This window comes from Pteronotus mesoamericanus, unplaced genomic scaffold, assembly GCF_021234165.1.
Source record: "Pteronotus mesoamericanus isolate MK-2021 breed Mesoamerican mustached bat unplaced genomic scaffold, CSHL_Meso_final contig_1, whole genome shotgun sequence".
Taxonomy (NCBI): domain Eukaryota; kingdom Metazoa; phylum Chordata; class Mammalia; order Chiroptera; family Mormoopidae; genus Pteronotus; species Pteronotus mesoamericanus.
In genome coordinates, this window is record NW_026554998.1 from 524,254 (window position 1) to 549,465 (window position 25,212).

The following is a 25,212-nucleotide window of genomic DNA, read 5'->3' on the forward strand; positions in this document are numbered from 1 at the left end:
CTCACTGCTACTGCGTCCCCCTCCCGCCTTCCCCCCCTCACTGGCTTCCCAGCGGCAACCTGCCCCCCAGGTAGTCCGCCCTCTAGCCGCCCCCACAGTGGTCTGTCCCCCACCACCTCACACAGGAGTCCCCCCCCGCCCCCCCCCGCACAGAGTGGTCCAGACCTCATCACCCCCCAATTTCTCCGCACCACACAGTGGTCCGGTCTGTCCCCTGGGCTACACCCTGCACACACAGGGGTCCAGCCCCAGACGCCCCTCCCCGACAGTGGTCGCTTCCCTCAGCTACTTACCCCCCCCCACACACAGTGGTCCGGCCCTCAGTCTCCCCTCCCCGACAGTGGTCGCTCCCCTCAGCTACCTAACCCCCCCGCCCCCGCACACAGTGGTCCGCCCCAGTGCGCCCCGCCCCCGGACGTGGCCCGCCCCCGTCGGTGGAGGCCGAGGTTCCTCCGCCGCGGCTGTGAACGGTCGGCGGCGATGGCGGCTGCCGGTGGGAGGCAGGAGCGGGACCCGGCGCGCTTCGTCTACGTGGCCCGCTTCGGCTCGCACCAGTGTGGCGGCGTCTTGCCGCTGGGCGGGCCCCGGGCTCAGGGCCGCTGGAGCCCCGGGCTCGAGGCTGGCGGCAGCCAGAAGGAGCCGCGTGGAGCGGCGGGGGCCCGAGGCGGCGGAGAGCCGCCCCCCGGCTCCGAGCCGGGGGCTCCCGCCGCCTCCTCAGCGGGGCGGCCGTCGAGCGCGCGGAGCGGCGGGAGGTCGGCGGCGCGTGCAGGTGGCGCGAAGGGGACCAGAGGGCAGGGGCGGGCGGGTGCCGGCCGGTCAGGCCGCCTTTCATGGTCCTCGGCAGCCGCCCGGCGGGTGTCGGGGGTCTCAGGGCCGGGGGCTCCATCAGCCCTCCCGCCCCAGCCTCGCTCAGCGTCCGGGCCCGTGGGCGCCTCGGTCCGCCGGCGGCCAGGCTCCGCCCTCCTGTCAGTGTCCTGTCACGCGCTTCAGGAGGGCCTCGGCCGGGGCCGGGGCGGGGCGCTGAGGTGGCCGTGACAGTCATTTGAGATCAGCCTGAGGGGTCTGAGGCTGGAGCCACCGAGGTCCCCCAGAATGAGGCGTCCTCGGCGTCCTTACTGGGCTCCTGCTGGGATTCACTGAATTTAGGAAGTCAGTTGAGGAGAGGCGACATCTTTAAGGTGTTCCGTCCCTTCCTTTCTGAAAACAGACTGTCTTTCCATTTGTTCGTTTTACTTTTGTGTCTTTCAGGAATGTTTTATGTTTAAAAATTTCTTGTCGATTTATTCCTACGTCTTTGATCTTCGCTGCTATTGTAAATGGGTTTCCTCTTCCACACTGTCCTCTAAGTGTTTGTCGCTTGTGCTTACAGAGCTCCTTGATCTTTAGAAAAGAGCCAACTTTATTGAGGATTGATTTACATACACTTGGAGGAGGTTTGACAAAGTCACACACCCCAGTGACGCTCACGACAAAGATCATCCCATCGCCTTAAAAAAGTCCTGCCTCTCTCGGGGGCTCGCCCCTCCACCAGTGCTTTTCTTTAAAAAAAAAAAAAAAAAAAGTCTTTGCTGAGAAATAATTGACAGCACATTCCACTCAGCGGCGCTGAACTACTTCCGGTCTCCACGGGTGTGCCTGTTCCGGACATTTCGTGAAAATCGAATCCTACAATATGCGAATTTTCCTGATTGGCTTCTTTCGCTGAGCCCAGTGACTTTTGTATGTTAATTTTGCATCCTAGTACTTGACTGAATTCTTTTATTATTAGAGTTAGTGCCGTGGTTGATACTCATGATTTTTCAGGGATCTGTAATCCGTACACAGAATTCTACGCCTATCGCGACGCCTGCAGTGGATTTGTTTTGCATAGGCTAATACCTTGAGTGCAGTGGTGGTGAATGGGCCCGGAGGTTGTGGACATTCTTGCCTTGTTCCTGATCTTTGGGGAAAGGCCTCAAGTGTTTGCTGTTGAATAAGGTGCTGGCCTTAGGAGCAAGGCATCTATATTTAAAACACGAAAAAGCATTCCTCAATTTTTATTTTCTTCAGTGTTTTAATCACGATGGAGTGGGTGTTAAAGTTTGTCAGAGGCATTCTGAGATCTATGGCGATAACATTTTTTCCTTAGATTTATTAACATGGCATATGCTATAAATGGGTTTCCTGATACTGAACCAACCTTGCATTCCTGAAGTGAATCCTGTTTGGCGACAATGTCATGTTTCCTAACGTAGTGTTGGGCTCTCCTAACAATTTGATTAGAATTTTTGCATTGGTATTTGTGAGAAATAGTGAGCTGTAGTTTTTCTTTCTTTGTATTTCTTCATCTGGTGTAGGTTATCAGAGTTATATTTATTTCATAAAACAAATTAGGAACTATTCATTCCTTTTCAGTGTTCTGGAAAATTTATAGAACACGGGGACGGACTCTGGTGTTTGAAGGTGTGGTAGAATTCTTCTGGGAAACCATCTGGCTTTATTACTTTTTGTGGGATAATTCTAATTACTATATCTCCTATGAAAATTGGTCTCTAATTTTTCTAACGCTAATGGGTCAATTTTAGTAATCAGTATTTCTCTAGGAAATTATCCATTTTATCCAGGTTTCCAATTTTATTTACATAGAGGTCTGCAAAGTAGTGTCCTATGATTTTTGAAAATTTCTGTTTCCATGGTTATTTCCCCGTTGTCATTTCTTCTTTATGAAGTATGTGCTTTTTCTTGATCAAATTGACTAGTTCTTTTTTGGGGGGAGCATCTATTTTGTTAATTAAAAAAAACAGGATGTTGATTTGTCAATGAGACATTTTGTTAAGTCTCATCCTCATTAATAAAGATAAATAATATAATAAAGATAAAACTACTATTTTCTTACATGCGCTTTCTTTTATTGTACTTTTATACCTTTTCTGAACAGGACATTTTATTCATTTATTTTTATTTTTGTTTTTTATTGATAAAAATTTTAGTGCAATGAATTTTCTTCTAATCACTATTTTAAATAACTTAGATGCTAATATGTTGTGCTAATATGTTGTCACTATTGTTTAAATTCTGTAATTTCAGTTTGTATTTCCCTCTCATCCTAGAGTTGCTTAATGGATTTGAAGTTTTTTTAATTTACAGGACTTTGCTGTTTTGTTTTTGTTGGTAAACTCTTGTTTTATTGCATTGTTACCAGAAAGTGTTGTTAGTAACATTCCCATTTCATACATGTTACTGATGTTTCCTTTGTGACCTGATTTATATCCTTTCTTTTTGCTTTTATTCCCCCAGAAGCCATGCAGTTGGAGGGCTGTCCCTTTAAATCATTCTTGGTCCTTTAAACTGAGTTGGCCCCATTAAATTGCATGCTTGGTACTTTATGTGGTGTCTAGCCCTTTAAATCTCTTCCCTCAAGTCTGTGCTGTGATGTGCCCAAATATGTTTTAGTATTTTAAGCTGTAAGGTGGATTTAATCATTCTGTTGATCACTCCAGGTCTCCTGTAGATGTCTTTCTAGTGTCCCTCCTTTTTCTTTCCTGCCTTGGAAACTCATTTTATAGTCACTGAGGATGTCTGCATGGTAGAGTGAAACCTTCAGAGAGGTACGCTTCTGGAAGATAAACCTGCGAGCTGTTTGTGAGATGTAGTGGAGTTTAGAAATCCAGGGGCAGGCAAATCAGGCAACTCTTCCAACATTTCAAACAAGGCTAATAAACCAGGCTGGTTCCCCCTTCGAGCAGAACTCGGGAGATGTAGTTGTAACTTACATGTAATAGCAGATGACGACTGCTTTGTGGCGGTACAAATAAATGCTTTGGAAGTGGTGAGTAGTTTGGGGATGAGGGAATCAGGGAGGGCTTCATGGTGGTAGAAGCTGCATGAGATTTACACATCTACTGAGACAGGAGGGAATCACAGGTTGGAAAAAGCCGCGCATGTGGATCAGTGATGGCGAGTGATTAGGGAAGAACTAGAGGTATATTTTGACTGGGTCAGAGTGTGTAGTAAGTGAGAACTAGAGACAGATTTGAACCATAGATCTGATCAAAGCCTATGTTATACATGGGAGCAGCCTCAGTGAGGCACACAAAGCAAGAGGAAGAAATCATTGTGTGTTTTTTCTTTTTGCATTCTCTGTGCTACTTGACATATTTTGGATCCTCACTGATTACAGATAGACTTGTTGGCTCTTATCCTGAGTTCAAGGAGTATATGTCTAGGTTTGGTAAGACTTACAAACAGAACATTTGGGAATGGTGCACGTATAGTGTTCCAAAGGCCGTAGGCATTGGGTTGGAAGGACAAATGCGGGCAAATGAAGAGCGGAGCTTCAGTTATTTTCCTGCACCATGTACTCATCTGTAGTCATTTATTTAATATGTTTTTTTAAATAGGTGCATGTTTCCCTCTCAACTAAATTTCTTTTTAGAACCCTTTATATTATTACCTCAGTGGAAAATATGTACCATTTGCCATAAATATAAATTAATTAAAAACAATCTAATAAAGGCAAAACAATATTAAATTTCAGCCCAATAGATCATCTGCTGAAGGTTGTCTGTGGACACAGAGAGCAGTTAGCAAGTCTCAGAGAAGTCTTAATGACGTACTAATTTCAGACCTGGACTTTCTCCTTGATGTAACAGAAGATTGAAAAGGAAATGGGAGGGGAATTAGTGTCACATCCTGAGAGAGAATGTTCTTTCGTGCTCTGTCTGTGCCCCGCCCAGAATCCGCAGCATGCTTCTCACAAACTGGGAGGTGCCGTTTCAGCACATGCTCTAATTTACTCAAACAGAATGGTTATTGTATAGCTAATTCATATGGCATTAGAAACTGGACCTCCCATGAAGAGTAGAGCACACTCCTCAGGTCAACAGTGTGATAGATCCTATAAGGACTGAGCCCCGGGTGCTTTGTGAGACCAGAGAACGCCCCAGCAAGCTGAGTATGGAGCGAGTAGGAGGAGCCAGGTAGGGAGTGGTGGCCGGGTAGGAACCAGGTGAGTTAAGGATGGGGGTGTTCAGACAAAAGGAGATTATAAAGGCTTCCAGGGAACACATGCCCACTGTTTTATGATTTTGTCTTTGGACACACCGCCCTTAGGTTTTCTTCTAACAATTAATATTTTGGGACAGCAGCATGGTTCAGTGAGTAGAGTCAGGATGCTTATTCCCGCTGAGGAACTTTTATCAGTATCTCCTATGTCTGGCAGTGCGGACAGAAAGATGAATAAGGCACACAAGCCATTGCCCTCTAGAAGGTCATAGCCTAGAGGAAGAACCGCAATATAAGCACTTGATGTGAAAGTGTGCTAAGGGCTCTAAGGTGTCCTGGAGCCAGTGCTGTTTGGGACTGTGCATGCTTGAGGGAAGGCTTTAGGGAAGATGACGTGCGAGTTGAGTCTTGAAGGGCGGGTAGGAGTTTACCAGGTGCACGTGTGTGCGCGTGCACACAAGCATACACACACAGTGTCCTAGCAGACAGAGAAGCAAGGACAAGGGCTGGGAGGGGTAAGAACAGGACACATCTGAGGAGCCACAGGTGTTTTGTGTAGTTGGCAGCATAATGTATTGAAGTTGAATGGAGAGGAAGGGAGATCACAGAAGTACATTGGGGCAAGATTGGGTGCTGGTATTTGCTTACTGTTGCTGATCTTTTAGGGGCTCACCTTTCAAATCAGAACAGAAAGGATATTTCCTAGGCACTTCCAAGGTTATCTCTAATTGTCTTTCTTCTTTTTGTTTTCCCACCATTATATTAGCTAATTAGAAAACTGGTATTACCCAATGATCAGAAATATACCAATTGTAAAACTCCCGAAAGAGAGCTCAAGAGACATTTATAGTTGCCTCTGTTCTCAGGACCATGATGCCTTTGAAATAGGTACTGACCTTGACATTTCCTCTTTTTTCTTTTTTTAAAATTAGGTTTAGTCCAGAAGACTTTAATTAAAAAGTTTGATTTTCCTATACCTTACAATGAAGCTTCCAAAATAATGAAGAAAAAGAAAAAGGTACTTTTCTTTAGAAAAGGGGAATGAGAAGTATTTGAATTTTAGATTAATTTCTCTAAATACAAATGTGGGAAGATACTCAAGATGGTAAAAATAGTTTCATCTTTTGAAAAGTTCGATTTACTGAAATGAGAAAATAAAATTAATTTAGCAGAAATGGAACTTGGTTTGGAAATATTATATTTATTAACCATAAAGAATAGTCCTTGCAGTGTTTGAAGGTATAAAACACATTTTAATCAAAATGTAACCCACTGGGAGATTTTTCAAAGTGTGAAAATATGTTCCATAGGCTATAACAAACTCTGATAGATAATGTAATGTAAGAAGAGAATTGTGTATTTCACAGAAAAGAATAATGTAACTATTGGTGTCATTGCTCTTTAAAAGACAAGGAATGTACATTAAGTGTCTAGCAGGAAAGCTGACAAGGACGAACCTTTAGTGCTGAGCCCTTTTCACCTCTGGTCCAAATGTTATGGTAACTTGAGTGTTTTGAACACTTTCAATATTAGTTTCTCTATTCATCTTTGATGTCCACTGCATGCTTTATACTTCAGTTTACAGAACGTGTTAGTTGATAATGACACATAAAATTGTATTTTCTGAGCTTGGTGCTTGGGTTATAATTCACATACAGTATATAAATAACATTCAAGGTGACTAACCACATGGATTTTGAGTGAGCACCTAATTTTCCCACTAAGAAATATTTCTTCCAAGAACCAATCCCTCTTGGGTGAGAAGAAAAGAGCAATAGCCAGTATTTACTTATAACTATTAGGTGCCAGACACGAGTAAGTGCTTTACAACTATTTTTTATTCTAATAATCCCATGTATGAAGTTAATTACTAGATAAGATTAAAATACTTGCCCATGTCAAGCAACTGGTGAGTGGCAAAGCCAGAATTTGAGCTGAGGTCTATGTGTTTGCTTCCATCGTCCTTATTTTGTCTGTTCTAGTACATTCTTGCTCTCTAGTTGTTTTGCTTTGATATGTCTTAGCAGAAATGTTTAATTCTTATGTAGAATAAAATACATTAAAAATCAAATTATGGCCCAGTAGTTTAGACATAGGAATAGAAATTCATTATTTTTATTACTGGATTGGCCAAAAAGTTCGTTTAGTTTTGTCCATAAGATGCCTTTAAAAGCCCTCAGTTGTCTTTAACTTCATTCGAGACAATTTTGTTAGATTGTATTGTGACAGGTGTCGTATCAGCATGCATTTTTAAAAAACATCAAAATTGATGAATTTTTGTGTAGCCATTTTAATATTGAAGATGGAAGAAAATACGCAACATTTTTGGCATATTATGCTTTATCATTTCAAGTAAGGTAAGAACACAACAGAAACACAAAAAGGACTTATGAGTGGATGGAGAAGATGCTGTGACTGATCGAATATGTCAAAAGTGGTTTGCAAAGTTTCATGCTGGAGATCTCACGCTGGATGATGCTCCGCGGTTGCATAGACCAGTTGAAGTTGATAGCAATCAAATTGAGACATTAATTGAGAACAGTCAACGTTCTACCATGTGGGAGATAGCCGACATACAAGAAATAGCTATCTCAATGAAGTTACTGGTGAAAAGGAAAAAATGTGTCTTTTACTTTATGGACAAAAACCATACGGACTTTTTGGCCAACTCAGTATCTTCCCAAACAAAATCGAGCATGTTGGAACCATTTTGGTAGAGCTTTATAGACACAGCCTTCGGAAGGAAACTTTATCCAGGATAGTTAATTTAAATGCTACAGAGAGGAAATGCTGGGAAGTTGGGGGAAAAAAAAATCAGAGAATTCAGTGATAATGGGGAAGAGATGACATTTAAGTTTTAGGTCTCTAAGTGCTAATATTGCTTTATAACAATAATGTCAATTGACACACAACACAAAAAGTCACTCCCAGTTGCCCCCATCAAAATGTGTGCCCGCTTTTCTGCTCAGTGTTCCTTTACTGTGCTTTTTAAGGTTTCAGTGTGGAAAAAATTACACAAGTTCATTGGTAGAATGCTGCAAGAAAATGAAAAATACAGAGTCAGGCTGAAAGGCCAACGACTGCCTAGTGAAAGTAAGTTATAATTTTTATTGTCTTTAACGACTGGCTTCTCTAACAATTTAGTTGCTTTCAGATCACATTAGAACAGCAGTTTTCCTAATTGTCACATGCAATGTACAGAACTGTGGAAACGAGGCTATCTGATAACCACTGTTCGTCATAATTAAAAGTACAACGTACAGATAGTAAAGCAGTGAGGCAGAGTAGACCACGGGCGCAGGTGTGAGTGGGGGGTGCACACGATGACTGTTGACTGGAATCTGCTGAGCAAAGGGAACACACTTGTTTGTTCAATCTAAATTTTAATGCCACCCTTTTAATACAGATTACAGAACTCATCCATGTTGATGAGAAAAACATTTTAATAGCAATATAAAATTATATGTCACTCTAGTCACATGGATGCTGCCATCTAATTTAACGCATTTAAACAAAATCTGCCCTTGAGTTACAGCCTTGATGTCGTTACCTCTTGCCTAGAAAATATCTCATCAATTAAACCATTTTCTAAAGCCGTATCAATAGCAAGTTTGATACTGTGGCCAGAGCAACAGTAGATGTGATCTAGTTTATTAAAGTGATTGGAAGATCTGGGTTCTCAAGCAATTAAATTGGATAAAAAAAAATCTATGTAACTAATGATGCCACATGGATCGATAAATTATAAGTTATTTTCTCTCCTTCACATGCATGTCCAAATACACGTGTTGCCATGCTGAATGCTTCTGTGGGTCCTTAGTACAGTCACTTGATGACAACTTCTATTTTGACAGTAAATGTGCAGAATATAATTTTACGAGGAATATTTTCAAACAATAGCAGTTATAACAGAGTGCTGTTTTGTAAGCCATTAACAGTAGAAACTCATTATCGTTTGTGTAATATTGCATCAATAATAGCAGAAATTGTTTGCAATAATGGCATATAAGCCAATGTTCAAATTAGTGATACTTGATTTTACCTTTCTTATCCAATTAAGGAGAATGAGGCAGGAAAGGTGATTAGGAGGAAAAGTAGTCAATGGTTTTATAGGTGGAGGGGATGTTTGAATAAGCAGAGCAATGTGTAAAAAACCCAGACCTTGTTCTGAATGTTAATCCAGATCTAATTACTTTAATGAACATACTATATTATATCTAATTTTGCTCTGGCTGTAGCCTTGAACTTGTTATTTTCTCATGGACTTCAGCAAGAGGCTTTCTATTAACCATGGAACAATCTTGTATGGATTGTTTAATAACTTAAGATAATATGTTGTGTTTTTCAGAAATAACCTCTTTATAAACAAAAGACATCCTTGTAATTCATTATTTTATATTGCAATTTTAAGCCAGACTACAAAAACTAATAATCATGTTTTTAAAATGTTATAACTTATTCCTTAATATGTATTTATTAATAGGAAAACCATTCCTAGAGGCCAACCTGAATTTTCCTTGTGTTTTATATTGTTTCTAGACTCAGATTACACAAGATGAATCTTCTTATCATCTTTTGGTAAGAATCTATTTTGGTAAAAAGCATAATATAAAATACAGACTTTTAAAAATTTCCCCTTTATATCCTACTTTCTTTAACCTTTAGTGTATAGTCATTGCTAATTCCAGCCAGTTTCCTTCCTTAAACCCAGTGTTTGGCACATAGTGGGCACTCATTAAATATTTGCTGAAATTTAATAAACTTTATTTGGGCCCCATCTTTGCTGTGCTATTGAAACTACTGTCTCCATGGTGCATATTTTTTCTTTTTGTTCATGCATCTGCTTAGTTCTCTTTTCTCTTTGAACATGCTGTCACATTTAATATAATTTTACTAATACTACTTCAAATTTTCCTTCCTTCTTCATGTCTTGGAGACTATGCCATGGTTCTTCTTTTGCCATTTTGAGTATTTTTGTCTGTCCCTTTTGCTGCCACCTAATAACAAATGCTGCTCTAGGAGGGATTATTGGGCCTACTCTCTCTCTACATGTTTATTCTGAGATAACACACCCATATCTTTGTAGCTTCAGTTGCTCCTTCTGGTTGCATGACCCTTAAATCCGTAGTCCCCCCGGACCTCTGGTCATGTCCCTCTGAATTTTGGTAGGCTATTCTACAGTTACTTTTAAATTTCACATGTTTAAAACTGAACATATTATCTTTCCCCCTTTCTTTTGAATTGTTCCCTGGCTTACTAGTCATCTGGGCTCATTAAATCCTGAGGGAGAGACTATATCCAGTTTGGTGGGGTTTGGAAAGTAATAGAAAAGAGAAGTAAGATGGGTCTCGGAAAAGAGAAAATAGACATTTATAAATGGGAATGTGGGAGAAGGGTGTATGTTTTTGGACATGGACATGAGCAAGTATATGCCATCCAGGAAAATGTTTAGGAATAGCGTTTGAGTAAAGCTTGGTTAAAGTAGAAGGAGGGCATGCAAACACACCGAGACTGTAGTTCAGAGGGTCTCATGTGAGTACGGGGCCAAGGATTCGTATTCAGTTCAGTAGGTAATGGGGCAAATATGGAAATTGTCTTTTTATTCTAAATGATGTCAAGTGTACAGAAAAATTGCAAAAATAATACAAAAAACTCCAGAATAACCATGATTTTGCTTGACTGTTAACATCTTGCCACATTTTCTTTATCATTCTCATACTTTCTCTATCTATGTATGTGTGTAAATACATACACACATACAATACTTTAGTGTGTATGTCCTAAGAACAAGGGTATCTTTGATATAACCAGAGTGCAGTTACCAAATTCAGGAAATATAACATTGGTATAAAACTTTTATATAATCTATTTTCTATATTCCATTTTTTTTTCAGTTGTTCCAATAATGTCTTTAATGGTTTTTTGGTGTGTGTGGTACCAGGTCTAGTCCAGGATTATGAATTACATTTAGTTGTCATGTCTTTTTAGTTTTCTTTTTTTTTTATTCTCACCTGAGGATATGTTTATTGACTTTTAGAGAGAGAAACATCGATATAAGAGAGAAACATTGATTGATTACGTCCCATAAGTGCCCCAACCAGGGATCAAACCCAAAAACCAAGGCACGTGCTCTGACCAGGGATTGAACCCACAACCTTTTGGTGTACAGGACCATGCTCCAACCAGCTGAGCCACCTGGCCAGGATTCTTTAGTTTTCTTTAATTGATAATAGTTCCTCAGCCTTTCTTTGTCTTTTATATTGACATTTTTGAAAAATACAGGCCAGTTATTTTTCAGGCTATCTCTCTGGATTTGTGATACTTCTCATAATTCGATTCCTGTTTTGCATTTTTGGCTGAAAACATTCTATAAACTTTCTTCTTGGAGTATCCTGTTTGGAGTTGTGTGATCTTCATTTATTCCTTGTTGATATTAACTTCGATCTGCTAGTGAAGTTGTTGTCCATTTTTCCACTATGTATGTAGTTACTATTTTTCTCTTTGTGTTTAGTTAATATTTTATGGAAAGATATTAGAGACTATGTGTATATTTTGTACATCGTCAGAATAGAACATTTTAAAGCAATGGATTGATCAGATCAACACCCGGCATTGTAACAGTGGCCCAAGTGGAAAGAGAAATGCGCTTAACTAAGAGTGGCAGAGGGGTGGAGGGGAGACACATGCTTGGAGGAAGGGGATACAAAAGAGACTACTGAGTTTTGAGAATGGATAGGGAAAAAATAGGAAAGTCAAGGGAAAGAGCTAGTTTCGTGAAGTTACTGAGTTTTATTTTTGCATGTTGAATTTTAGGGGATAGTGAGGTGCTCCAGGAAAATTCCAAGCAAGCACTTGGAAGTGCTGTGTTGCCAGCGTGGCACCTATACCGCAGGAAGGTCTGGTGTAGGTCTAGCAGGAGGTGAAGCCTCCGTGTGTGGATGCAGGGGAGAAAGGACTGAGACCAGAATGCTGGACCGTGTCTAGGATGAAGAGGGAAGTTTCAAAGAGGGCTTCTCAGGGTTCTGCCGGGAGAACTGGGGGATTGTGGAGCTGAGGGGGGACTCAAACAAACTTGACAGAGGTCAAGGAGTTGGCAGTACAAAGGGGGGCAGTAGCCTTGTTCAGGGAGAGTGTCGATACAGAAAATAGGAGTACAGAAATAGGGCGGCTAGGGACATTTGAAAAGTTTCCGCACCCGGAAGTAAAGCAGAAGTTCCAAAGCGATGACAGTATACAAGCAATTACCTTATTAGTGGCTGGAGTGGCTTGAAAGTAAAGGCCTGTGTTGTCGCATTTTTGTGGCTAGTTCCTGTAAACGGGGCTGTTGAAGTCACCAACATTATTGGCAAGCATTAGAGAGGAGAAGAAAAATATGAGTTAATATCAAGTCAATTGTAAGCTTTTCATGGTCAACTAGAGAACGTAGAGCTATCACAATGGAGGATGGGGGGGAGGCTGTTGCTTTATAGTCTTAGAAATGTTAATGATGTTTCAGTGGTTACTGATTATAACATTTTGTATTAACAATACTCAATTGTCATCTTTTATCTAGGATCTGTTTATCAAGAAGATTATGAAGAATTTAAGGATAGAATTTTAAACTGAATCATAATTATTTGTTAATTTGAGTATTTTTTATTGCAGTTGGGACTTACTTGAATAGAAAAACTACCTTCTCTTTGAATTAATAGTATTTCTTTGCAAGCTAACATTATTCATTAAGTGTTCTTATAGTATGCATACAAGTATTATTTCCAGAATTAATATTTATACATATTCTTTTAAGTTAAAGTTCTACATGCAATTTAAATTAGCATATTAATACAATTGCATCCTTTTAAAATCGTCAACTTTACCTTTTATTAATGAGGCTGCAACTGCAGCTTTATTTACTTCTTCACTCAGATGTAATTTCTAAATAAAACTTGTATTAAATTATTTTGGCTTCCTCACATTTTCTAAATTTCTCAATTATTGTATGATAAAAACCTACAATTTACATAGCAAAAATTATTTTGGGTGTTAAATGGTTATTAAGCCATCTTTTCATCCTAAGGAAAGGTAGTAAATTTATGCAAATTCTCTATTATAATATGGAATATTTTAGGAAAACGTTTGTGAAGGGATTAGAGAGGACATTTTCTCTTCTTTCCAGACCTCTAATTAATAGATACATTACTTTTAAGTCAATGAAATGAGAGATTCAGAACTCTGAAAATAATTTAGAAGTGTTTTTCAATGAAACCCTTTTATTTTCTACTCAATAATTACCTACTACTTATACCAGTTTTCCTGCTTCTTGGTGATGTGGTATCTCTTCCTAAATAGTATCAAAATCCTAGGTGGAACTGAGAAATTAGAAGGCAGAGACAAAAAGAGGTTTGCTCATGATCAAGCTCCATGGACACTCCTTGCTTCTTCCCCTGGAGGTAGAAGGTCCTCTTTTCTGACCAGGATGATAACAGTGACAACATCCATTCTTTTGGGGACACTGAGATGCGGGCATCCTCACTGCTCTTACAGTGGCATTGCCGAGTGGCTATAATACAACATTTCTCATGAAATAGTGCGAGAAGTAAGGACTGTAAAATGAGTCATGGTTTATTTCTCCCTCTAGTTGTAATTTAACTACTCTGAGACTAGAACAGCCTAGAATGTGTGGCAACACGTTCTTCTGTGACTGCTGAGCAAATCTACCTGTTTCCAGTTGAAGGACACCTTGACTCGGGCAAACGACTTGGGCCTTGCCTGCCGTGCAGTGTCGGCGCTCAGGCCTCCTGGCAGGAGGGTCACGCAGCTTCGGGGTGTGCTGGGTGACTTTTCAGGCTGCCAAATTCTTGGGTAAAGCTTCAGATTTTAGCTTGTAAAACTTGAGTCATTGTGAAATGAGACATTTACTTGTTTATACTGTAATTAATGCTGCATAAAGTGTTGTGGGGAATGTGAATGAAGATGGTGTGATCATTTCAATGTAGGTTTATATTTATGTGACTTGCACTACTTGACAAAGTAAAATACTCTTTTAATTTATCAAATGTGTCAATATTTATTAGATGTAAATATGAGTCTAATGCTGGATACAAACCTAGTTTGTCTCACTGTTCTAGAACTATGGAGCAATGAAGACTTGCATGGAAATAAATGTTCTAGATAGGTGCTCTAAGTCTTTTAATTTTTATTAAAAAATTTCTGGTGAAAATGTATTAAATCTCTTTTGTTAAATAGAATATAATAAACATAATACAAGTTTTCTTTGCTGACAATATCTCGAAAGTAACTTAGGTTTAATTGCATGCCCCACGCCTTCCAACCTAGCCAAGATAACCATCACACTGAATTCGTGTGTATTTCCTTACTTTTTATATAGTTTTATTGCAATTATATGTATTTCTAAAACTTGGCATCTCAGTGTTTAATTTTCTAATGAGGACATTGTGTTGCATATACTCTTTTTGGACTTTTAATATTACTTTTTAATATCATCTTGCTAAAATTCGTGCATGTTGTTGATTGCCATTGTGGTTCATTCGTTTTACTCTGTACTTTCTCAAAGTTAAGTAAAGTGTGAGGAAATATCCACATTCCTGGGAATCCTGCAGTTTGAGCCCAGATTTCTCCCTTTCCCTCATGATAAATTTATTAACCACTTGCTTAATCTACTTAATTTTATTGATAATAAATGATAATGCTAAATGAGTCCTCTGATCGCTATGCTTTTAGAAATCTAATTGTGTGTATAGAAACATTTTATCCTGGAGAAGTTACACTAGGAAATCAGATTAAGCTGTAGATTCCTAAGTGAAGGACCTGCTGCACACTGCTTCACAAAATATATCCTCATTTACTCTATTTTATACTTTCTGAGATTCTGAATATAAGGGAGACCTTCTGTATTTCTGGAAGTGTTCCAATATGATCTCAAATGGTTCCATTTAATTGTCAATTGTCAGAATGTTCTTTCTGTGATCCTAATGTGTCCTCGTGGACTCTTAATTCTGGAATCTGGTGAAGGTTAGAGAAATTTTTGAAACAGCTGGAAATAGCCTAGTTGACTGTGGATGAATCCATTGGTCCCAGGGTTTTAGTGTGTCATTTTAGTGTTTGTATTATGTAACTGAGTATATGCCAGGAGCCAGACATTTTATTTTATTTTTGAAAAGTCACCATGAAATGGAATCTCCTGGATATTAAAAGAGTCAGAGATCAACTGAAAGCTGCAATTATCCCAGCAAAGGTAACGCCAAGTACAGGAGCTACCAAACATGTACTGCCCGCTCCTCCCTGAAGGTGAGAGCCTTCAATTACAGACTGACCTAGGGCAGCCGTAGGAGTGGTGCCTTCCACCTGCAAGGCTCCTGCCTTTCGTGAGTCAGCTTCCGGTGGCGCCTTCATTAATTCACCTACGCGCTTCTTCGTGATGTATTTATTGAGTACTCATCATGTTCCAGATTCTGTTCTAGGCCCTGGGGGAACAGAAGTGAACAAAACACATCAAACATCTATCTTCAGGGGAAGACAGATAATAAACAAAATAACTAAAGTATTCTGTATGTTTACAAGTGCTACTGAGGAAGGTAAAGGAGATGAGTGTGACGAGGGATGCAGTGTCATGTGGGCAGATGGAGGGAAGGCGGCACCTAGAAGGTGACATCGGGATTAAAACCTGAAGTAAGGGAGCCAGGCATGCAGACAGGAGGAAAGACCCTGGGAAGAGTGTCCTGCGTTGAGGCTGGGATCCTGAGGCTGGAGGAGAAGGCAAAAGAGGGGGTCCAGTGGGGTGGCCGCGAGAGAGGGGGGCGGGCGGGGATGGGGGGAGAGAAGAGGTGAGGCGAGGGGGTAATAGACACCAGGTTATGTCTCTATTTTGAGGATTTTCATTTTCTTCAGAGTTAGATGAAGAACTATCAGAGGGTTTTGAACAGAGGATTGGTGTGAACCAACTAACGTTTAACAAACCTTTGGCAACAGTTTTGAGAATGGATTGAAAGGACTCAAGGGCCTCCTTACCTTTTGTGAGTCAGTGAGGGATGACTTTTCACCCATCTGTTAGTATAAGCACAACAAGCTAAGCAAGTAAAGCTTCTCTACAGAAAGAGACTTTTCCAAGGGAATTTGCAATGACTAAAGCTGTCTCCTGGGCAGACGTAACCCATCTCCTCGGAGGGGGCACTCCTATCCTTGCACTTTGCTTAAGAACAACAGGTGTATGAGAAAATATGAAACATCACTAATGATCAGGAAAATGCACACCAAAACCACAATGAAATCTCACCTCGCATCTGTTGGAATGGCTCTTATCGAAAGACAAAAGGTAAGTGTCGGTGAGGACGTGGAGAAAGGGAACCCTTGTGCACTGTTGGTCGGGTGTAAGTGGTGCGGCCGCCATAGGTGACAACATAGAGGTTCCTCCAAAAATTGAACCTAGAACTGCCACATAATCCAGCTATTCCACTTCTAGGTGTATTTCCAAAGGAAATGAAAACTACGTTGAAGGGGCACCTGAGCTCCTCTGTTCACTGCAGCATGTTCCACAATAGCCAAGATGTGGAATCAGCCTGAGTGTCCGTCAGTGGCTAGATAGATAAAGAAGATCACACACACACACACACACAATGGAATATTGTTCAGTCTTTTAAAAAGAAGGAACTTCTGCCATTGTGTCAACATGGATGAACCTGGGGGACATTAAGCTCAGTGAAATAGGCCAGTCACAGAAAGACATGCTGCGTGGTTTCGCTTACGTGTGGAATCCAAAAGAAGTCGAACTTGGAAGCAGAGAGTCGAATGGTGGTCATCAGGGGTGACCTTAAATATACACAATGTTTATTCTACTCCAATAAAGCTGGAAGGAAAGCAGGAATGGATGTGCACCATCTGTTCATCCTTTCTGGTGAATCAGAAGGTCTTGGGGCCATAGCAGGAATTTCCCCACGGTCTTCCATGGTGCCCAGGGACCTCACATTCAACTCTCAATTCACTGTGTGCCTTAGTAGTCTCTTACAAATTCACTGTTTTTTTAAAAAAGTTTGTTTTCTAGAATTCAATATATTTTTTTTCTCTAGTAGAGAATGACTCATGTTTTCTCCCATTAGTTTAAAAATAAATAACATGTTTTGGGGAGATGAGAAAAAAGCATTAAGATGAAAACCAGGAAAAAAAATCCTATAAACAGTAGCTCTATATTTTCATAGCTGAGATGTCTATACAGTTTGATTCCTCTTTTTCTATATTATAAATATTTCCCATATTTATGCAGTGTTCTGACATTTTTAATGACTGAATAGTATTTCCTCATATGGGATGAACCAAAATTTACCCATCCACCTCCTAGTTGTTAATATTTAGGTTGCAAGAACTCAATCCCAATTCTTACTCAACCACAATGCCACAACCACCTCACTGGAAAGAAGAATAGATATTTCAACGGAGAAGAACAGAGCACAGAGCCTATACAAGAGGAGTCAAATATAGTCTGGGGTCTCAGGGCAGACTTCTCTGAAGAAGGCATATTTAAATGGCTCTGCAGAATCCTAAGACATTCACTAAAGGGGTGGAAAGAGCCCCTCCGCCCCCGAATAGGGAACCACAGGGGAAATGTGGCGTGACAGTCTCCGGCTTGGGGAGGTGCGTTTGAGGTCAGTGGATGGGGATGAATGGCAGGAAGTGATGCTTGTTGAGTAGGCAGGGGACAGATCATTAATTGCCTTATAGGCTAGGTTTAAGATTTTGGTGTTTATCTTTTAAAGAAGCCTCTGGAAAGTTCTAAGAAGGAAAATAACATTACCAGAATTGCTTGAACTATAGTATACAACGTAGGTTGGTGGGAGGAAAACAGTTTTCAGGAGACATGTTATCTGGGGAGATGGGGACCCCGAGGAGGAGTCATGGGGACAGGAGTGGACTGAGGTGAGAGAGGCCTGGGAGGGAGAGCGTCAGGACTTGGTGACTGGAGGCAGGAGGGAGGAAGACGTCAAGAACTCTCAGTTTTCAGGCTGTTTGATGGATGGGTGATGCGGCAGCTCACTGACCGGACCATATGGGAGGAGGGGCAGGTTCTGGGCCAAGACCAGGAGTGCGGTTTGGGATGTGAGGTTCAGGGAAGTGCCTCTGAACCATCCAAAGAACAATGTCCAGGGAATGCTTGTATTTTGAGATCTGAGTTGAGAAGAAATCTCTCTGCTGGAGATAACATGAAGCAGTTAAGGGTCTATGGATGGCACGTGAAGTCACAGGGTGTGATTGTCAAGTATGGTATGAAGACAGACGAGGACGGAGCCCCCGATGCAAGCTCTGCTGCCCAGGTAGATAGATGGCCCTTCAGGACTGGAAGTCTTTGTCCCTTAGCTTTGGCTGGAAGCCTTAGCTACTAGCCCAGTCCAGGAACTGCCCTTGGCTGAAAAGAGCCACCCACCGTGCCCAAGGTCTTGAACGGGGGGAAGGGCACCCGACCACATCTCAGCCAAGGACAACTAAAACGGGCCATCCTAGCTGCAGCGGCACTTGCAAGGCTGTCCGAGGGCTCTGTTGAGGCTAGTACAGTTCAAGCCCTTGGTCTGGCCAAGTCGGCTTTCTTTCCTGCCCTTCTCCTTCCTTTCCCCCTAACAAACTTCCTGCGTTCAAAACTCTCAGAGTTGGCTTTTGGGGAACTTGATCTGCAACCCAAACTTCCCACTTGGTTGTGACTTATTTTACACCATAGGCTGGGCAGCTTTATGTTGGAAGAGGCAAATGAATGGATCATTTAACAGGAAAATTATCTCTAGGAATGCCTTTTAAAGACATGTTTCTAGGCAAAATTCAAAAGTTTTTTCCTCAAAAAGCTTTTATTCTTGTCAAATAATTTCTAAGTGGATCCCCAGGCTTTCCTTGGAAGGGCCCCGGGTAAGTCATCCTGCTTGTCCCCAGCAGTGGGCCTCCTTGATTCAGAGTCTCCTTCAACTCTTCCGAGCCAATCAGAGGAGAAGCTGACCTGGCCTTCCCGCCATTTGCCTTTCTGCCTCTCCTTTGTCCTTTTTTCCCCTTTAAATCAAAAGTAGGCAATGACCCATTTCCTTTTTAAGAGGAAAGAGAATCTCTTGCTTTTCATTGCTTTCTGACTGTTGTTATTTGAAATTTAAATATACAGCTCCTAGCAAGAGTCTGAGCATAGCTTCTTTTTATGCTTGCCTCTGGGACATTCTTAGAACAGATTTCTAAGAAGCTTATATTCCTATCACACCATTGCATTTGGAATAACATTTGTAAACTGACAACAAGATTTATAATGAGACATTTAAAGTGCCTTTATCATCTCTTTCATTGGCTATGTATCTATACATGGAAACAAAACAAAACACTTAATGCTAAAATGTAATGAAACCAATCAGAAGCATCACAGATTCATTGAAATGTATGTATGTAAAATAACTATTTTTACATGAAGCATCATTTGAGCCTTTTGGAAAAAGACTCACATTGTATTCACTTTTCTCCTGCTTCCAATTCTGACATGAGTGTCTTAGGAAATGGGAATAAATGGAAAAATATGCATCAGTGAAAATAAAGACTTAGGTTAACATCTGATGAGTATGTGAGAAATGAAAAGCAGAAAAAAAGAGGACACATAATCTGCACTAATTATCTCATTTTTCACTGGAGGAGACCAAAAGAATTTGTTTTATCCTTGAGGCTGAGAGATGAATGTCAATTCAAATACGTTTTTGAAATATTAAAAAATCACCAAAGACATGATGTTAAAACCTGTGTTCCTTCCAAATAACTGGAGAAAAAGTTTATGTAGGAAACAATGAAAGAATCATAGAAATGATGCTGAGTATAAGACACTGCACACCATTGTCAGGGTTAATTTTAAAAGGCTTGGAAGAACAAACAGAAACCTCTGAAGGAAGGATTCGCAACTGTATTTTAGATGGAGAGGAATTCAAATTACAAAACACTAAATGGGACAGATTATTTTATATTCCTTAAAACAAAATTTACAAGAAGATGTGACATCATGAAATTGTGTACCAAATAACATAGCTTTAATGCAAGGAGAAATATCACGATAGTAATGGAAAATAACAATGCCCTTCTCTAATTTCTTGACAGATCAAGCAAGTAAAAAAAAAAATCAATGAGGGTATGGAAGATTTAAATAACATAAGTAACAAACTTGATTTAATAGTTAGGTATAAAAATCTATATATGTAATATAATTTCTTCATGCTCAGAGAACTTTAACAGAAATAATTCATGTCTTAGGCCATGGAAAAAATTTAATACATTCCCCAAAGCAGAAAATATACAGAAAACACTCTTGGACTACATGCAATAAAACCAGAAACTAGTCTCAAAAGATATAAATTAGCAACAATGAAAACTAAGCATTTAGAGATTAAAATGTAAAAAACCTTATTTTACTGAACAGCTCTTGAGTCAGAGAAGCAAATCTTAAGTTCTAAAATAACTGAGGAATGATAATTTTAGAAAAGCAGCACTATTTCAGAGGGAAATTGAAGTAACAGCATTAATTTCTTTTATTATCAAACAGGGAGAAGGCGAATCAATAAACTAGATATTTGTCCCAGAAAGTTCAAAAGAGAAAAATGAGATAAAGATGAGGAAATGAAGAAGAAAATATTTTTAAAAGTACAAATTAATAAATTAGAAAACTAAAAAAATGATTAATGTAAGAGATGATTTTTTAAAACAATGCTTATCTAATCATTGAATAATAGTAGATACTTGTTTTTGCAGTTGTTCTAGCACTTTATGCATATTAACTCACCTAATCCTTTTAACAACCCAAGAGTGTCCTCAGTTTACAATTAGGAAATTGGCATAGAGAGGTTAAGTCACTTACCCAAGGTCATAAATCCAGCAAGTGGCAGGAGTGGGAACTGATCCCAAACAGCCTGCCTCCAGAGACTGGGTCTTTCACTCCTACACTATATTCATGGAAACAATAAACAGCGATTAAATTTCTAAGTGAATACAATGCATAGAATATTATGCTAAAACCACAGGTGATTAAAACCATTCTTTACAAGGGATTTATGGTGAAAGCCACCTAGAATTATCTTATGATGCTCAAAAGAACGAGTGTTGCTTTGTTTCATCCAGGTCCCTGCCATACACTCAAGGGTGTGTTACAAGGTCAAGAGGAAAGCCAATCAACTGGACCCTGCTTGCAGGGTATGGTGGTACCTAGATATCTGTTGTTTGGAGTGCTCAGCACTCCTTTCCACTTTTTGGAAGTGATCCCTTCCTTTCTTCCAAGAAATGCTCTTGTCCACTTGGACCATGTGGCAGTGATCAGGGCTCAAATGCCAGCTCCTGCTGCTCTACCAGCTCTGTGACCGCATGTGACCTGTGTGATCACAGGGGCATTGTGAGGACTGCAGTTGATGCTCTTGCACTGCTTGCTCTGAGCTAAACGCGTTTCCCACATTATCGCGTTCCCGTCTCACACCAGCCCCTCCTGGAGGTGCTATTGGAAGTCCCATCTTGCAAACGAGGGAAGTCGTCTGAAAAAGCCTGGACAACTGCCCACCCCTGCATGGGAGATAATCAACATTAGCTCCCCTTTCCCCCTTTCCGCAGCTCAGAGCCCCACGCAAGGGCCGAACCACTGTGTTTCACAGTATCATTGTTCTGGGAGATGTTCAGAGGTGGCGCCTTTCCCCAATAAATGCGCTTTTCCAGTTTTTCTTAAAGGCTCAAAGATTGCTTGTTCTAGGATGTATCACATTTTGTGTGTGTTTGTGGCCAGAATCCCTCCCACTTTCTTGAAACCGTTTTGTCCCGTGCCGGTTGTGGCCATGCATGAGAAACAGCAGGTGGTGCCAGATGCCAGATGGTGTGGGAGCCCGTCCGCGGAGGGAGGGGGCGCGAGCGAGCGAGCGAGCAGGCGAGCAGGCGGGCCGCTGCCAGGGGCTCATCCCTGCTCGCTCGCGGGCGCCTGGCTCTCAGAAGCTCCCAATCCCGACGCACGCAAGGCGCTGTCCTTTCAGCACCACGAGCCGGCCCGAGGAGGGAGGACTCTTGGCCGTCGTCCTCCTCTTCAAATTGGCTGGAATCTGCTCTGATCCCCAAGAGTGCAGCACAGTAAGTAGGCATTTGTTTCTGCTATAGCCACTCCCCGATATCCTCCAGCCCCTCGCCATCCCTTTCACCCCCACAGCAGCCCTGTTTTGTCTAATAACGGTCCCTCTGGGGGACTGACAAGAGACAATCAGCTGTGCTGGCCTTCTGGGGGTGGGGTGGGAGCGCCGCTCGCCTTCTAAGGGGGCTGGAGAGGAATAAATGTGATTTGTTTATTTAGTTGGCAATCTTGCAATACGGGGCTTGCTAACTTTCCATGGAAGAAAAAAAAAGGCCCTCTGCTATTGAGGAAATGGAGTTATTCCACGGCTGAATAACAGGGTTGGGTTTCAGCCAGTCGTTTTCTGGTTTGTTTTATGAAATTGTGTCTCCTGAACAAGCTACATATTATGTAAAAGGGCACGCTACCCATAGAGATGGTGAGTGTATTTGTTGTGCTTTAGGGAGATTGCTGAGGACAAACCAGTAGAATAAAATAGCAAGCAGGGCGGGAAGGTGAGCTCTACCATACTGCAGGGCAACCCAGAATAATGGGATTTAATTGTGTGCTAAGCAAAGCTTTTCCTTGAGATTCTATGCCTACGTTTGTTCTAGTGTCTTGGATTTTTTTTAAAGCTTGTATATTTTTTGTGTGTGAGTTTCCCAAATTTGAGGGCTGTTGAGCCCTGTGGGCAGATGGCGTATTTGGGCGATTACAGAAGTTTTACCGGATAATGGGAATCCTGTCAGGAGAGCTAGCGGAGGAGCCATGCCTTCGCTACAGTGAGGGCCGCCCGCGCGGAGCTGTTAGCGCTGTTTTCTCTGCCCCTGCCTCCCCTCGCACTGAAACTGGAATCCCGCTGCCTGCCTAGGTTGGGAAGAAAGGCTTAAGGATGGTGAAGCTGAACAGCAACGCCGGCGAGAAGGGAGCCAAGCCGCCTTCCGTGGAGGATGGCTTCCAGACGGTTCCCCTCATCACTCCCCTCGAGGTGAATCACTTGCAGCTGCCTGCTCCGGAGAAGGTAATGCAGGTCTCTCCTGGCCCGTCCCCACCCCCTCCCATGTCAGGAAATAAAGTGGCCATGCGAGCCACCCCAGCTCTCTCATCCCCGCGGCAGCCAAGGACGCTCCCTTTCTTGTAAAATGTAGCTGTCCCTGCCGGAGGCATGACATCACTTGTGTTATGTCAGATTTATGGTAAGTGTTTATTCATTTTGGTTCCCATGTCTTCTTTTTTAAAGTTTTGTCATAGCAGAGGAATATGAATGAGCTTCTAAATGGTGACTGAGAAAATCGTCTTGATTATTTGGGGGTGGCGTTTCAAAAATCAACTGGCATGGGTCTGAGGACAGAGGATTGGAAGCAGTCCAGCAAGCATTTAGTTAGCACCTGCTAAGGGCCTGTCCCGGTGCTGGAAGTTGGTTATGAAAAGATTACAAAATTCCTACCCAGTTTAACACGGACCGGGCGCACCGTGGCGGACACTGTCCCTGGGCACGGTGACAGCTGTGTGAGCAGAGGGGTGGGAACAACTAAACTCTGTTGCGGGCGGGGGGACTGGGAGGGCAGGTGAGGCTGCTGCAGGGGACATTTGAATTTGGCTTTTAGAGGTGAGTACATGGGAGGAAAAGGCATTTAAGGCAAAGGGCACGCGTGGGAAATAGCACGGCCAGGGCAGTGTCTTTGGGGGAGGTGTGGCTGGAAACGAGTGCCCGACTGAGGGGCCGTCTCCTGCATGGCTGTGGTCCGTGAGGGACGCAGGTGGGCATTTATACACAGGTGTGCATGGGCGGGGGGCGCCATCCCACGGACGCAGGTGGGAGAAGCATTGCCGGTTAAGAGCCACCGGAGAACACCTGGGGTTTTCTAATGTGAGCTTTTACACACTGGAGGAGGCAGATTTGGAGGCAAATTATGGAGTTCCCTAGCTGAAGAGTGAACAATGGATCATCCTGTCTGTTTGATTCTCTCATTGGTGTCTCCAGGAGGGCATTGTCTGTCTTAACCAATTGGCTCTCTCCGATGAACAGAAGAGGAGCCAGAGCTGGATAAAGGGACTGGCTGATTGGCTGGGGGTTGAGTCATCTGTTTTGAAAGTGCAGAGGTTGTCAATATGAGAATGTGCATGGGGGTGACAGAAATAAAGAAACCTTGAGCCAGACTGCGAAACAGAAAAGGTCTTTAAGAATTAAATTCAAACAGGCAATTACCACTAAAGCGAGGTGGAGGGGCAGTATTAACTGGGTGTCTGGGGCGGGGAGAGCAGAGGTGCTCAGTTTTTGACTGCATATCAGGATCGCCCGGTGCGGTTTTGCAAACGCTGAAATTGAGGCCACCCCCTAGAACAACTGAATGAGACTCTCTGGAGGTTAGACCTGGGCATCAGAGTTAATGAAATCTTTCCGGGTGACGCCTATGTGCAGCCAAAGTTGAGAACCACTGTGCTAGACACATGTTACCCCTGGGAGTCGGGATTATGCACTCACATTTAAGGGTGAAAGGTGAAGGGTCCGAGAAGTTTGGTTAGTTTCCAAGGTCACAGAGGGAGCGGGTGGTGATGCTGGAATGTGAGCCCAGAAATAATGAAAGTTGGGCGGGGACGTGGAAATATTCTCTTGAGGTTTCGTGAGGCTTCAGGAAACACTTTACCTTTCAGCCAGTGCCTACAGCCACAGGGATCTGCATGTCCCCAAGAGGCGTGCCAGGAAAGGGGATTGGGGTGAGGTCACCTCTCCCCCCACCAGACACACACCTGCAGGTCACCCAGCGATCCTCTGGTCTCTGTCCCTGTTTATTCCTCCATCCCGCTCCATCCTCCTGCCTTCATGGGTTTTCTTCTCTCCTTGAGGGAGGAGCCGGACCCAATAACCACTGAGCACCTAGTCCAGGTGAACCAAAACGCTGTCCCAAAGCCTGAAGGATAAGTACATTGTAGCCCTGCATGGAAAGGGAAACCAATGCATCCTGAAAGATGCAAATCCCAAAGGAACACATCCCTACAGGGCCACATCACACAGCCTTCTTCTGATGTTCATGACGAAGTCTTCCTACCAGGTGGACCTCAGTTTCCTCCTCTGTGAAGTGAGGACAATCACAGCTACTTCCCAATGGTCAGAACACAGAAGTGGCTTCATTTGCAGAGGGCCTGGCATAAAACTGATGGTA

The 25,212-nt window shown here is 42.1% G+C and overlaps 2 protein-coding genes across 2 annotated transcripts in view; both read left to right on the forward strand.

Moving 5' to 3' along the window:
* The first annotated feature begins 480 nt into the window (after positions 1-480).
* Positions 481-9,542, forward strand: CUNH5orf47 (chromosome unknown C5orf47 homolog). Its single transcript, XM_054567479.1, has 4 exons — positions 481-769; positions 5,916-6,001; positions 7,977-8,076; positions 9,523-9,542. The coding sequence occupies exons 1-4, from the start codon at positions 481-483 to the stop codon at positions 9,540-9,542; spliced, it is 495 nt and encodes a 164-aa protein (XP_054423454.1).
* A 12,373-nt stretch (positions 9,543-21,915) lies between these two features.
* The window catches only part of NSG2 (neuronal vesicle trafficking associated 2), a 31,946-nt gene continuing 28,649 nt past the window's right edge, over positions 21,916-25,212 (forward strand). The window contains exons 1-2 of the mRNA XM_054568604.1: positions 21,916-22,071; positions 22,920-23,069. Coding sequence (XP_054424579.1) covers positions 22,941-23,069 — 129 coding nt within the window. The 5' untranslated portion in view covers positions 21,916-22,071; positions 22,920-22,940. The remainder of the gene's footprint in view (positions 22,072-22,919; positions 23,070-25,212) is intronic.

What these genes read in the sequence shown, in the direction of transcription:
- CUNH5orf47 (XM_054567479.1), top strand. Translation starts at nt 481, where the DNA reads ATGGCGGCTGCCGGTGGGAGGCAGGAGCGGGACCCGGCGCGCTTCGTC. An exon ending in GAGGTCGGCGGCGCGTGCAG is followed by an intron (nt 770 to 5,915) that starts GTGGCGCGAAGG and finishes TTTTAAAATTAG; the next exon opens with GTTTAGTCCAGAAGACTTTA. An exon ending in CCAACGACTGCCTAGTGAAA is followed by an intron (nt 8,077 to 9,522) that starts GTAAGTTATAAT and finishes TATTGTTTCTAG; the next exon opens with ACTCAGATTACACAAGATGA.